At 42.0% G+C, this 13,936-nt stretch overlaps 3 protein-coding genes across 3 annotated transcripts; all 3 read left to right on the forward strand.

The window, feature by feature from the left end:
• Positions 1-270: 270 nt before the first annotated feature.
• Positions 271-5,788, forward strand: SARC_09956 (hypothetical protein). Its single transcript, XM_014296008.1, has 11 exons — positions 271-323; positions 1,386-1,574; positions 1,786-1,994; positions 2,359-2,517; positions 2,967-3,144; positions 3,496-3,587; positions 3,836-3,907; positions 4,218-4,407; positions 4,811-4,932; positions 5,223-5,404; positions 5,567-5,788. Exons 2-11 carry the CDS (start codon positions 1,403-1,405, stop codon positions 5,676-5,678), a joined length of 1,488 nt encoding a protein of 495 aa, XP_014151483.1. The 5' UTR covers positions 271-323; positions 1,386-1,402; the 3' UTR covers positions 5,679-5,788.
• Positions 5,789-7,706: 1,918 nt separating this feature from the next.
• SARC_09957 (hypothetical protein) lies at positions 7,707-8,420 on the forward strand. The gene is made up of 2 exons (XM_014296009.1): positions 7,707-7,890; positions 8,008-8,420. Exons 1-2 carry the CDS (start codon positions 7,741-7,743, stop codon positions 8,320-8,322), a joined length of 465 nt encoding a protein of 154 aa, XP_014151484.1. The 5' UTR covers positions 7,707-7,740; the 3' UTR covers positions 8,323-8,420.
• A 1,617-nt stretch (positions 8,421-10,037) lies between these two features.
• On the forward strand, positions 10,038-13,359 carry SARC_09958 (hypothetical protein). Its single transcript, XM_014296010.1, has 3 exons — positions 10,038-10,747; positions 11,760-12,069; positions 12,647-13,359. Exons 1-3 carry the CDS (start codon positions 10,346-10,348, stop codon positions 12,844-12,846), a joined length of 912 nt encoding a protein of 303 aa, XP_014151485.1. The 5' UTR covers positions 10,038-10,345; the 3' UTR covers positions 12,847-13,359.
• Positions 13,360-13,936: the final 577 nt, after the last annotated feature.

Genomic DNA, 13,936 nt, shown 5'->3' on the forward strand with positions numbered 1-13,936 from the left:
TCTAGAGAAAGAGAAGACTTAAAATTAACAAAATGTAGGGCCGTGAAAATAGCCCTCTTGTATTATTTTAGAGGGCTGTGAGAATGTTTCTAGAACCAAACCGTTCACATAAATACCTCGTTTATTCCTCGAATCGACCAATAAAATTTGAGACGAACGTCACAACACGGTCATCCCTTTTTGCATTATTTTGCCACAGATATGTGCGAAAAATTAGTGAAAATTTATTTGCGTACATATGTACAAAAGCTTTTGATCGTATTTTGTCCCGGTTGCCTGTTAGGCACTCTTCAGCACGGACGCTTCGGAACGGATCCTATTAGGTGTGCCTATTGAAGCTACACGCTCACGTACAGTCGTATAACCTCGCTTCATATAAGCAACGTGGTTTTTTCTGAGAAGGGCTTGTTGCTTTCAATAGTGATTGCCACAATTTGTTGTCCTAAATACACAAAGTGTTCTGCTGTCCCATGTCCATTGAATTTTACAATAGAAAATCTGCTGCATACGTTGCAGCTACTGGGAAGTTATGGGTTCGGAATAGTTTTTAACTCGCATGTGAGACTCGCGTCTTTTCAGTACTCTGTAAATATCACTCCATATGTGATCTCAATAGCGTGTTATGTCACTGGATTCTTTCTCACGAATCGCCAAGTGATTCTGCTCACGATCATTCGAAGAGATTTGTTTTCCCGTTTCGTTTGGCTACATCTGGGTTGAACTACAACCGTGCTGACCATTTTCACGGGTGACTTACGATAGTGCTTAAGAAAACGATATGTTGTGGTGATAGCCGGAGTGTGATATATATGCGTGCTGATAGATCATATTAGCACGCATTTGTGCCTATAGGCTCTTGTATGGTACACATTAGACTAGGAGTGCTTTACACTCGACTCGATTAGGATTATATGCGATTTATAGGTGTATGTTAGTGTAGATTATCGTATTAGCTCGAGTTATTGAATTGTATTTACCTGTGGACGGCAATGAAGCCTGAACCAGTCTGTGCCTTAACAAACGGATATATGAAGCTGTACCTACTGGCATACACATTTTACCGGCTTCGGTCAGCAAATACGTTTCCATATACACCTCGTCATTGAAATGTACGTGCCTATGCTTGTGCAGTATATGATCATGTGTAAGTTTAATGGCCAATAATGTGCTATGCAGTGTAGGGTGTAATGTGAGCTGATTACTCTATTTCTGACAGAATTATATACCATAATCGGCAATGTACAGTAACTTCGCATCGTTTCTAATCGTGAATATAATTTACCTGGCTGTCTACAGGGAAAACCCCTTTATAAGGATCTTTTCTTTTGCTGCCAATCCTGACCCCATTATATCACTTTTATCACTTTTGCTCACTATATTTCTAGACAACGGAAATTTCACAATGACTACGGCAACTAAATGCAGTTCAGATTCCGTTTTAACGGATGGTGATGTTCGGAACTACATAAACGGCAACTTTGTATCTACTGCCGACACCATAGACGATTTCGGTCCAGCCACCGGAACGGTTATTGCACGTATACCACGATCCCAACAGGCGGACGTTGACAATGGTATGTTGTGGTAAAGTTGCCTACTGTCTAATTGAGAGAATGCATCGATATAGCGCATGTTTACACGTGACAATATGTTCAAAGTTGATTCAGGCAATATATAAATGGCTGACAAGATAAATTTACGTACTTCAAGTATTGCCAAACGCAAGCTCCTAACAACGTAACTCATGTCTAAGACATTTCCTGTCTCGAATTAATTAATATGCAGCCGTTGCTGCGGCTAAAAGCGCGTATCCTGAGTGGAAAGCAACGCCCGTGGCTGTGCGTGCAGAGTACCTGCACAAAATCTGTGCTGCGATCCAGAAAGAGGCAGCTCATCTGGCCGAGTTGGAGACGCTTGACTGTGGTAAACCAATCAGTTTAACATCGCAAGTTGAGATTCCCAGAGCGGCACTTAATTTCAAGTTTTTTGCTGAGGTAGGTGTGATTGTTGTATATTTATATATATGCATGTATGTATATATATATGTGTGTGTGTGTGGACATATCTATTGACGCTGCGTGAGTCCTGGTCACAGAGATCATGTATTCACATGAGGGGATATAATGAGTGAAATGCGCATCCACCCGCACGATTACATAAATACAAACTGTCGTTAGAAGTAGTTACTTTCAATTGCCACGGTATGTTTCTCAGGACTCGTAGCGCCAAGTTGTTTTGTTTACCGCGCACTTCTGTATGAATACACACGCCTGAAACCGCTCTGTTATGTATGTACTGGAACGCACACATACGTATTCGCAGGCAACCTCATCAAATATATATCTCAACTTTCTATAGTTTGCTACCGGGGATGAGACTCAGAGCCATGAAATGGCGGATGCCGTGAACATCACCCAAAGGGCGCCTGTGGGAGTAGCAGCGCTCATCACCCCCTGGAATCTTCCCTTGTACCTTCTCACTTGGAAAGTAGCTCCTGCCCTGCTATGTGGTAACACGGTACGATATGAGCGTGCATGTATTTATACGTAGAATGATATGCATGTGTGTGTGTCGGTGAGGGGTTTTCAGTATTCGATCTCATGACATATCTCTCTTAACGCGCAAATGTATATAATTGATTCTTTTATCCATCATAGCTTATCTTTGCAATTGCATGCTGATGGTATAGTAGCATATAAGTTATGGAGATTGTATCTGCAGTTTGGATCCGATTACGCGGTAGATCAATAGTCGCAAGCCAGCAAATATGTACTCCAGATCTATACACAGTGCCATATCAGCTAAGCACTTTTCCAGCATCAACCCCCAACCACAAATACGCACTCGTATAGTAGATGCGGGTCCGTTCAGTCCGATTGCAAGTGCGACCGCACCGAATCATTTTGCTTCTATTTATAACCGTGTACTCCCTCGATTCCTTTTACGTCCACTACACCTGATGACAGATCGTTGCCAAACCCAGCGAGCTGACGCCTCTCACCGCCAACGCTCTGGCGCAGATAATCCATTCCGTCGGACTGCCTGCAGGCGTGTTCAATCTCGTCCACGGCTATGGTGCGGAGTGTGGTGGCCCGCTAGTTGGACACGAGGATGTGTCGCTTGTCTCCTTTACAGGCGGAACAGGTGAGCATATATATATATATATATATATATATATATACGTGTGACATCGATATATTGGGGGTGTCGAGTACTAAGCTGCATACGCATTGCATGTATAGCAAGTACAAGCAGATGCAATCATGAGAAGTATTTAAAAACACGATTTTTCTTGTCATGTCCCCGCTGCTACGTGAGTGGTATTCGAATACCTGTGTACAAATTTGGCTGGCGAATGGACTGCTGAGCCACTATATCATCGGTGAATAATCTTCTCTAGGTCTTACGTACGTACCAGTATCTCGCACAATCTGAGGGTGTGGTGTGGTCTGTTGCTCATCCCCATGCATCTACCCCTTTTCCAATCCCCTGTAGCGACCGGCAAATTGGTAGCGGCAACAGCTGCGCCTCAATTCAAAAAGTTAAGTCTGGAACTCGGCGGAAAGAACGCAGCCATCATCTTCAAGGCATGTCACAATTTGTTACTGTCCTAATACCACTGATCGATGTGTTCCTGGAATACATATTACAAAGCGCCTAACGCTGAGTGTTATTCTGTTCTGGAATAGGAAAGCCCAATGTCTTTTGACATATCACGCGTACTATACAAACGAGCCTCTAAAGGTCCTATGCCATTTAGCTAATGCATCCGTACACATTTTGGTCACCGCTAACAATAATTTTTAATGTGTGTGGTCTACTGTGTGCTACATAGGACTGTGAGAACGACGACTGGGACAACATGATCGCTACTACAGTACGCAGCTCCTTCCTTAACAGCGGCCAGGTATGTTCAATTGTGCTTAAATACCTTCATGTGCATTTGTGTATCTGTCTGTCCGTGCATATGGATGTTTCTTATTTTTCCTCGCTCAGAGGTGAGCCTTTTTAAGATGTAGTTGTGCGATCGTAATATCATGACATACTTGGGGCAATCGATCTCCTGCGCGCTAGCATGTACCCGTACTTAATTTGAATCCTAGACATTTTGTTATATATATCTATGCGTACACTTGTGGTGCAGTTCATACACATCGACGTCCATTAAAGGTGTTCTCTCATGTCTGAATATGTCTCGTTCCACTCATCGCCTGCAGGTGTGCCTGTGCTGCAGCCGTATCCTAGTAGAGGAGAGTGTATACGACCGCTTCGTCACAGACTTTGTGAAAGGGGTCGAAGCACTGCGTATCGGTAGGCCTCTGGATAAGGATACTACCACGGGTGCTCTGAGCTCACGCGCACATGTGGAGAAAGTACGGAGTTACATACAACTCGCTAAGGAAGAGGGTACGTTTGTGTAAATAGCAGTCAGATATATGTATTCGATAAGCATACATTCACATCTATTTTCATCGGCTGTATGTTCATGCCCGAAGATATAGTGTAGGTGCGTGCACTTTGTAAGGACTACTTGTGTGTGGGGTGATTGCAATCGAGCAGATGATAAAGCTTAGCAACTGATGGGTTAATTTGGCTTCGCATCGATTTTACACCCTTGGTGGAGTCATGTATTGACTTGTGATTCCAAGTCTCTGACACTCTCGTTTTTGAACGAGATGGTGCGATAGAAAGGCTACTCTTTATTCATCCGCTCGTGAAATCTTTACACCTCCATTAATATCAGTAGCTGCCAGACGCTTGCTATTCAAACGATAATCATAGATGAACTATCTACATTCCAACGCCACAGGTGGAGTAATTCTTACAGGTGGGGTGATTCCTGACCTGAAGGAGGAGTTTGCGGAAGGGTTCTGGTTGAAACCCACCGTTATCGCAGGCCTAGACCCCCGCACCAGCCGAGTGGCGACAGAGGTGCGTTTATCTTTTATAAGTGAAATTTTATTATTACCTACTGTATATATTACTATTTTCTATTTGTTTTCGCGTCTACGCTAAATATGAGTGGCTGTGTGATGGGTGTTATCTGGGTTTGTTCCAGGTATTGGAATCGACCTTGATTGCTGGTATATTTCTCTACCACTCACCACCCCCTGTTTCGTAGCTAACTATATATCAGATCATACACCCGTAGTTGACAGTATTCCACTGGATATATACGAGAATTATATTTATTGTTTATCTTCTCTCATCCATTTATTCAGGAGATATTCGGTCCTGTTGTGACTATTCACACATTCAAAGACGCAGCTGACGCGGTAGATATACACAACTCTGTGAAATACGGACTCGCAGGGACATTGTGGACATCTAATCTCAAGCAGGCGCATGCTGTGAGTAGGCAGATGCACACTGGAATGGTCTGGGTGAACACCTGGTTGCATAGGTATGTTAGTGCCATTGCTTGACAATGTTGTATACCCGAACGCATGTTATCTATCAACTCTATCTATACAGGCGTTCTCCGTGAAGGATTCTTCGGTGGTGAAATTTGTACACATACACATCAAGTCATATAAAAAAAATTTTGTCCTCTTCACGATTGCAGGGATTTACGAGTACCATTCGGAGGCGTAATGGCAAGTGGTGTAGGCCGAGAAGGCGGAAAGCATTCGTTGGAATTCTTCAGTGAACTTAAAAATATCTGCTTCAAATACTAACCCCCGTTTGCAGTAATAGGAGGTTCGATCAAATAAACTAGCAGGCTACATATCTCGAAATAAACGACCCTCAATCCGATATTTCCAAAATCAATAAATCAGTGCCTGTGACATGGGCACTGAAAGCGTTTTTTCCGTATGGTTTAATCTTGGATTTTGGATTGAACTTCTCCTTCCCTCCCCCCCCTCGAATTGTGTGTTGAACAATCTGGACCCATTTTCTTTATGCACTTCATGTGCAGTACAGCTCCACTAAATCGGTCAGTATTCCTCGTAGAAGACGGCCTCGCAATACAAACTTAGATTTGTCTATAATGAAGGCAAATTCCTCGAATCTATACCACATGGTTAAACATGAAGGTGAGAGACACCTTTAGCTACGTAAGTCAGAAGGTGCATTGGAGAAGTATTCCACAATCGCTTTTTTTTGTCACATTAATTTCAATAATGTGTTCTAAGCAGCGGCCAATCCGTGGTACCTGTATTCTCATCGATAAGGAATTCGTATCACCCATCGGAGGCGCGACCTTCTGTATAGTGATACATATACGTGCGTCACATATTGTATGTCAGATCAGAAGGTACATCGGAGAAGTATGCCACAATCTCCTTTTATTGTCGCATCGTCCACCCTGGAGCTCATTTGTATTCATTTAATCATTCCTGCGGGTATCATAAGAGAACATGGACTGTCAATTTTGAGCACATTTTGCTTAAAAATCCAGTATGGGACGATCGTGGACAATATCATTTCAATTGAAGGTATCGTTGCTTCATCAATGACAGGTGTATTTGTATGACCGTGTTTTACCTCGACATTTTTTCCAAATGAATAGTGTTTTGTACATATACATAAACACAGAGAGTGCGAGAGTGCGGTCACAAACCAAATAAGACAAACTCTTCCTAACAGAATCGACTACTATGTCTGAAAACATACCAAGTGCCGTAATAGGGCGTTCAGTGAGGAGCTCAGTGAAAGCTAACGTTGATAAACGACCCTCTTCAAACCGACCCAAACCTACAAGACGGCCTAAACAGCCCACTGCAGAAAGAAGTATCTTCGTTCTACGAGAGTGTTTTATCTGCTGTAGCAAGCTTAAATTGGAAAAGTATCCAGAGGTAGGTCAAGCTGCACGAGTAGTATAAATTTTGCAGCTTTGTAGCTAATTGCTCAAAAAAAAAGTGGTAGACTAGTTATCTCGATCTACCTTGAACGGCTGCATTGTACTTCCGAATAGTGTATATTGGGGTTAGTTCCCATAAGAGTAGAGTTAAATGTAGCTTTAGAAGTAAGTTAGCATAAGTAGATGATGATCTCTCCTACGGCTACAGCCATGCTCACAGCGTACATCATATCTTGTTTTTCTTTTCACCACTTTTAAAATTACAGGTGGGGTCAAGCTGTGACCATACATCAAAAATCTGCACGGAGTGCATGAATAAGTACCTTGAAACGCAGATAGACTTCATGGGAAACCTTCGCATACAATGCCCTGTGGACAGTGCCTCCCTGAGCTTGGGAGATGTCAAGCTATTTGCACGACGCCCCCTTTTCGATAGATACGATGATTTGTTGTTCAAACAATTCATACAAAACACTGCAAATTTCCGCTGGTGCAAAGCGGTATACGATTGGCTTTTACGGTTGTGGCTGTGACGCAAGTGAGATTATATTCGAGTGTGTATACTGCACAAATTGGAGATGGCATACACGTGATCAGGTTTTGCTATCTATTCGGACGTTAGATTTTTCTTGGTTGCTAGATGACAAAGATGGTTTCCAACCATTTTATTATCTTGATTTGATTTTCAAGATATTTTTCGCAGCATGAATCACGTGCCGGTCAAGATCGCATTTACCATTAGATAAATACCCTTTGTTTTGTATTCTCGCTCTATCAATGATCTCGACATACTTCAGTCGCCTGCTTAACTTTATTTCGAGATTCTGGTACATTACACCAGCGTAACTCTTAGGCGCAACTCTCATCTAGGCCACGACTTTAAAATTGATTTTCATACATGGCCTTCTCACCTTCTGATTCTCATACATAAAATAATGGATGGTACTTTGTTTTGGATTCAGCCCGAGTGCGGATCCGGGCAGATACAAGAAAACAGCAGCGGTCCACAAATGGTTTGCCATGAGTGTGGGTTCGAGCTTTGTTTCACTCATGATGTGCCTTGGCATCAAGATCTTACTTGCGAGGTGAGTCCGGTGTGAGCAATCGTAAAATCGCATTCCCACGAAAGAACTAATGGGCAAAATATAGAGATACCAAGTTTAACTCATTGACAATATAATGTGTGATTTGTGATTAAACAGCAATACGATGCAAATCGATCGCCGTCCAGGGCCACTAAAAAGTATCTGCGTAGGAACACGAAACAGTGTCCCGGCTGCACCTTCCACATCGAGAAAATCGATGGGTGCAATCACATGATATGTAGTGAATGCCAGTGTAACTTTTGCTGGAGTTGTAGTGGACAAGAAGGACGTCATACGTCTGCATGCGAAGATCACCACTACGACGACGACGACGTATCGGGCAGTGACAACGACGTCGAATTGGGCAGCGACAACGACGTCGACAATTTTAGTTGGATTGACAGATTTGGCAGTGGCAGTGACAGTGCATGAGAGGTGTCAGTACAACAGTCCTCAGTACGGCAGTCCATTCTCTGAAGTTTTTGTTATACAAGCTGGCGAGATATAGTCCAGTAAAGAGAGAATCCATCAAACTTGTATTTATTTTGAAATGCTTGATTCTGTCCCCTGAAAACCAGGATTCTGTTCTCTACAACGAGAGCACAAATGGGTAGTGATGGACGTAGCTGACACGAACACGAACGCGCAGTGTAGATTTATTAGTGGGTATATGCTATAGCGGAGTACGAACTTGCACACATACACTGGCCGATAGAAAAATGCTGTTCATAGTTGCCGTTCGTATTGATCTTGTGGAACTAAACACATACCGCATTCCAATGAGACGTTAGAAGGCTATGACGCTATGCGCTGGTACCAAACATATATCGAGAAATATTTGAAAAAAAAGTTGCAATAATAGCGACTGTGCGACAGCCTCTCCACACATTCCACTTCTTAATCTCCCGTGAGTCCAGTCTCCTCGGTCTCTGTGTCCTGTGAGTCTGATAATAAATACCAAATGGTCACAATCGCAGATCAGTCATCAGAATTCAGATGTGAGATGTCAGATGATGTGAGTCGATATGATACCAAAATACACAAGAGGAGGAGCAAAAGACGACTTTGAAAATCGACGAGAAATCGAGAACCCTCGAGCAAGGCTCGCAATTCGCATCCTCGAAGACCTCGATCCGTTCGGCCTTTTAAAAATTAAAACGTATATCTAACATGCTAAACGTTTAAAGTGATGGAACCCTCGCAAATTTTTGTCTATTGTCTGGACTTTTTTTTGTAAATATAGTTAGAACAAGGCTAGGTTTTTTTAATGTTTTTTTTCACAGAATTTGACTTTGACCTCTCTATATATTTAACGGAAACTGCTCACAGAGCTCAGTCTGCAATAAATACATAAATACAGAATTACAGACTGTACATAGATTTCATTTCGCGCCATAAATTTCTTATTTTTACTATTTCCTTGCGCGTGCCACACGCCGGGCCAGTGGCTCACTGGAGCGGCGACCGTCGGCGCTTCGGGAATCGGGATATCTGATTCTCCTCTATTTATAGAGGCTATGCGGCTGTGCCGCTATAAATATAAATATTACAGTTGCTTTTCTTAAAAATAAACAAATCAAAAGGAAAAAAACAAACGAAACAAAAGTTTTTTTTGAATCATGTTATTTTGCGACAAATGCTTCAAATTCTCACATGCGTGTGAATTCAAATTTCCTACGAATATCTGATGACTCAAGTAACTTTAAACCCTAACAATACGAACACGCTTAAAGTAGGTTTATCCAATCATCGGTGCCCAAGTAGGAAAATGAAAAAATAGTTTACGACATTCGAATCAATACTGTCGTTTATGGGTATAATTTTCCGAAAATAAATGCAGTGCTCCGGCGTCCAGTCACACGCATGAGCATAGTGGGAAATAGCCAATCTACTGTACTGAAAGTATTTACCGAAACACAAAAACCAATGCGCTCTTTTCAATGTTAATCTATTTATATACTAGGCCTCTCCGACGTGGGGCGGGCTGTCTTGCACGTATGGACACTGACTCGCAGAGTCACAGACTCTTCATCAGTCATTCTCGGTACTGTCATTCACTCACTATACGGTCTTTCACGGTATACTGCCTACTATGAGGGGAACGATGTGAGAGCATCGACTGTGTACTAAGAGTACGTATTGTGTATGAACGAAATGATTGAATTATCCATAGCCTTCATGTCATAGGTTATGCACTCTTTACATATATACGAGATGAGTAGCCGTCGTTTAGTTCTTCCTGCAGTTCGCCACGAACTTGCACACTGCTTTCTGAAACTATCCTAAGCCAAGCTATCTGTAGCTCACACCCTATGCTGTTATAGAGGTCAGCATACCTTAGTCTTTCACAATAATCTAAAAGCGATAATATCAAGAAGTATAAAACTACTATTTGTTCTGGATTGGTACGATATACACATACATACATTTACATACAAGACACAAACTAATCACAATGGCCGTAGGAAGTACCGCGGTTGCCCCTGGGCGCCGTTTCTCGCCTACTGGAACACAAACAGTTGTGATCAAAGAAAAGTTGCGATCATGCAACTCCAAGCCTTTGAAGATCACACGCACAAGTACATTCGGATTGAGTTCGCAGTTTAAGCACCTTTCCGTAGACAGTTTTGAACAGCTTACAAGACCGGAAGGGTCTAAAATGCTGTTCAACATCTGTGAAAAGCAGACACAGTTCCTAGCCAACCCACAGTACCTCACAAGAGTACAAAAGGGGGACATTGAGGAAGGCATGCGACGTGATATTGTTGAATGGATGTACAAGTTGAACGTGCACTTCGAGTACTTGCACGAAACATTCGCTGTTGCTGTCAACTTGTTTGACCGATTTCTGAGTCAGGTATGTACAAACATACAATCGCCCCTTCATGTGCTAAGTATTCGGTACGCACTGCTATCTCCACTTGCGTGTTTCCTTATCCTGTATGTCGTGTACGTTGTTTCTCCACAAATACCTTCCAACATATTTTTATGGCGGCTAACATGTTGCATGTTGCGATTTTCTCCCTGATCTGTTCGTTAACTATCACATTTGGCGTTCAGGCTGTTCGTGTAAGTAGGCTTTCATTATGCTTGTCAATCGAGTATCTGTTGTCTTTTTGTGCTCAGTGTCGGTCATGCGCTCTGGTAGTAGGATATTCAAGTGGTTGTGTATTGTAGCACAAATTGCAACGCGCTACTGCTCAGACCAAGATTTATGTGTGGTATTGGAAACGCAGGCTATACGTGTGTAGTAATTTGGTCGACCGACTGTTTATAGCCTCTATTCGTGCGACTGCTGTCGATATTTATTAAGCTCAAGTATTACCGTCGGTATTTTATACGGTGTCGTTAATGTAACAGGTTTAGGTGTATATGAGTGTGTTTTCACATATACTAAACTCTGTGATTAGTTGTTGTTTCCAATATATGCGAGGAGTGTACAGTTTATTTTGACTTTATGTTCAATAATTCGTGTTCAGATCAGATCGCCCCTGCATGTGTATAATATCTGTATGTGTTTTTCTTCAATGTCTGAACAACCTTCGAGGTATTGAACACTGTTCATTTGTATGGTTCACCTTCGGCGCATCATTTCGTATAGGCGCGCACGAAGTCTTTACAAAGTCTGTTTGTGCTTGAATTGTGAGTCCTCCCAGTACCATATGTCTTACTCAGGCCCGTCATGCTTCCAATACTTCCCTGCCGCTATTCAATATATTCCCCGAGATGATATTTTGGAAATCTCTTTTATATTTGTCTGCTCTTGGTTCCTTTGCTCTACTTTTGGTAGTCGCTACGGTAGCACACGTTGAGTCACATTCCTATATCTTATCACTAACGTTTGAATTGTATTACGTGTTATACTACAGGTCAAAGTTAAACCCCTTCACCTGCAGTTGATAGCCGCCACATCTCTGCTGCTGGCTGCCAAGATACAGGAGGCCTGGAACACACACCCCGCATATAATGATCTAGTGCCTGCCGGTAACTACTCGTTCTCTGCGTGTGATCTGCAGAAGATGGAAAAGCTTATAATCACAAAGTTGAGTTGGAACTTGAATCCCGTCACCCCGCATGTGGTGTTGCATCAGCTGATGCGCTTTGTGGGGATGAAGAATGAAAGTGCACGCGCTAAGGTGATCGAGGAAGGAGAGAACCTCGTCAACTCGTGTTTACTTGGTATGTACTGAAATTTTTTGACAGAACAATACTGTGGGCCTATACATATTCTATTTACAGAGATATCTGAACAATTTATACCTGTTAGCGAGTCTGCAAACTGTACAATCGCTATCTCGAACTCAAAATGTTGCTATGTATAGGTATAGAGGAATATGTACACATCATAGTCCACCTGTAGACACTTCCGTTTGCGTTCCGTTTTGAAGTGCGAGATGTACCTGTGCTCCCAAGTTAGTTTCGAGCAAGGTCTCATATATGGCTGTGCTGTTCTTGATTTATGCTTGTTTTGTAGTCTTAAAATTATTTAAGTAATATGCATGGTTTGTGTGCAAACTTTTTTATCCGGTGGGGTGTGTTCGGCTACTCCGTATGTTGACTTGTTGAGTGTTATCCTGCTGTATCCTGCTGTCTGTCATTTTCTTTTTGACATCATTTTGCAAATTCTCGATATCGGCATACATATATATATATATCTATCTATATATATTCACATTTTCTTTGGCGAATATTTTTCAGTGTCATTTATGAACGGGGCAACCACTGACCTACTCTCCAATTGCTTCTCATTCCATAGAATCACACTTCATGATCTTCCGCCCGTCAACACTTGCTGCGTGTGTTGCGATGATGGCTCTGAACGAGATGGGTGAACTGGAACAGAACGACAAGACTTTGCGACAGATTTTGTTTTTGACTTCAACCAAGCCTGAGATTTACAACCAGTGCACCGACGATCTGAAGCGTATCCGCATCAACGTTACACCTGCGTTGTAAAGTGCCCCAGCACTTGCTCGAGATCACACACGTTCGTACGTATTCAAAACACCTGTATACTCGTATAGCGTGTATGCATGTGTTTAGAATTTTATAGGTCTGCTCTGGTTGATGTGCCTTCCCAGAGAGGTCGAACTTAACGAGAACTACTATTACTATGTCATCATTGACTTTTATTAAAGGACTCTTATAATAATCGACCAGATAACCGAAAAATATCATATATTTACAGCATGAATGTATGTACTTTGGCATAGTTGCTACCGTGTGTGTGAAGGGATGATGATTAGTACAATTACACATCACCCTGAATGCTTCATCAAACAGGCTAGGCGTGAACATTTCTAGACACTTTCCTCTCAGATATGCTTATGAATTATTTTTCATAGTTCATGCAGTTTAGACACATATCCACCCTACATTGATGTGTCTAGACACTTTTCTCTTAGATATGCTTATGAACTATTTTTCATATTTCATGCAGTTTAGACTCATATCCACCCTACATTGGTGTGTCTAGACACTTTTCTCTTAGATATGCTTATGAACTATTTTTCATATTTCATGCAGTTTAGACTCATATCCACCTTACAGTGATGTGTGAAAGATCTTGAAAGCCAGTCCACGAACGCAGCTAGAATCTTTGAAGTTTTTGTTACGGATGATCAAGTGGTGCGATTGATCTCGCGCCCTGTCATTGTATATGAACAGCTGTACGTGTCGTTGCTTTTTGTGTGCTTGTACTTCTATGTGTGTATCTCAATCCGGCACTATATTTGGCCGCACATACATACCTGAGCTTACCTGAGTTTCACGGCCGCTCAATCGACATCGAAGATTACAGATAATTTTAGGTGAATTTCAAAAAACTTCAACTGAACATCCCAAAAAAATCTATTGTCCGCACCAGCGACCCCTGTTCTTGATCAGTTTTTAGGTCGTTAATGTGATGAATTATATTCAGCATTATGAACAAGCATGCGAAATCTGAGTGAGCGTGTATTATGGCAATGAATTTGTACCTGACTTATATAAATCTTCATATCATATCAGACTATCACCAACTCAAATTTGCCTTGTACTGTGGTAA

Source organism: Sphaeroforma arctica (genome assembly GCF_001186125.1).
Source record: "Sphaeroforma arctica JP610 unplaced genomic scaffold supercont1.1093, whole genome shotgun sequence".
In the NCBI taxonomy this organism is placed as follows: domain Eukaryota; class Ichthyosporea; order Ichthyophonida; genus Sphaeroforma; species Sphaeroforma arctica.

Bases quoted from the DNA above. Each gene is read 5' to 3' on its own strand.
- SARC_09956 (XM_014296008.1), top strand. From the start codon at position 1,403: ATGACTACGGCAACTAAATGCAGTTCAGATTCCGTTTTAACGGATGGT. The intron at 3,145-3,495 runs GTGAGCATATAT...AATCCCCTGTAG, and splicing joins CTCCTTTACAGGCGGAACAG to CGACCGGCAAATTGGTAGCG. The intron at 4,408-4,810 runs GTACGTTTGTGT...CCAACGCCACAG, and splicing joins ACAACTCGCTAAGGAAGAGG to GTGGAGTAATTCTTACAGGT.
- SARC_09957 (XM_014296009.1), top strand. From the start codon at position 7,741: ATGGATGGTACTTTGTTTTGGATTCAGCCCGAGTGCGGATCCGGGCAG. The intron at 7,891-8,007 runs GTGAGTCCGGTG...GTGATTAAACAG, and splicing joins ATCAAGATCTTACTTGCGAG to CAATACGATGCAAATCGATC.
- SARC_09958 (XM_014296010.1), top strand. From the start codon at position 10,346: ATGGCCGTAGGAAGTACCGCGGTTGCCCCTGGGCGCCGTTTCTCGCCT. The intron at 10,748-11,759 runs GTATGTACAAAC...GTTATACTACAG, and splicing joins TTGACCGATTTCTGAGTCAG to GTCAAAGTTAAACCCCTTCA. The intron at 12,070-12,646 runs GTATGTACTGAA...CTCATTCCATAG, and splicing joins CGTCAACTCGTGTTTACTTG to AATCACACTTCATGATCTTC.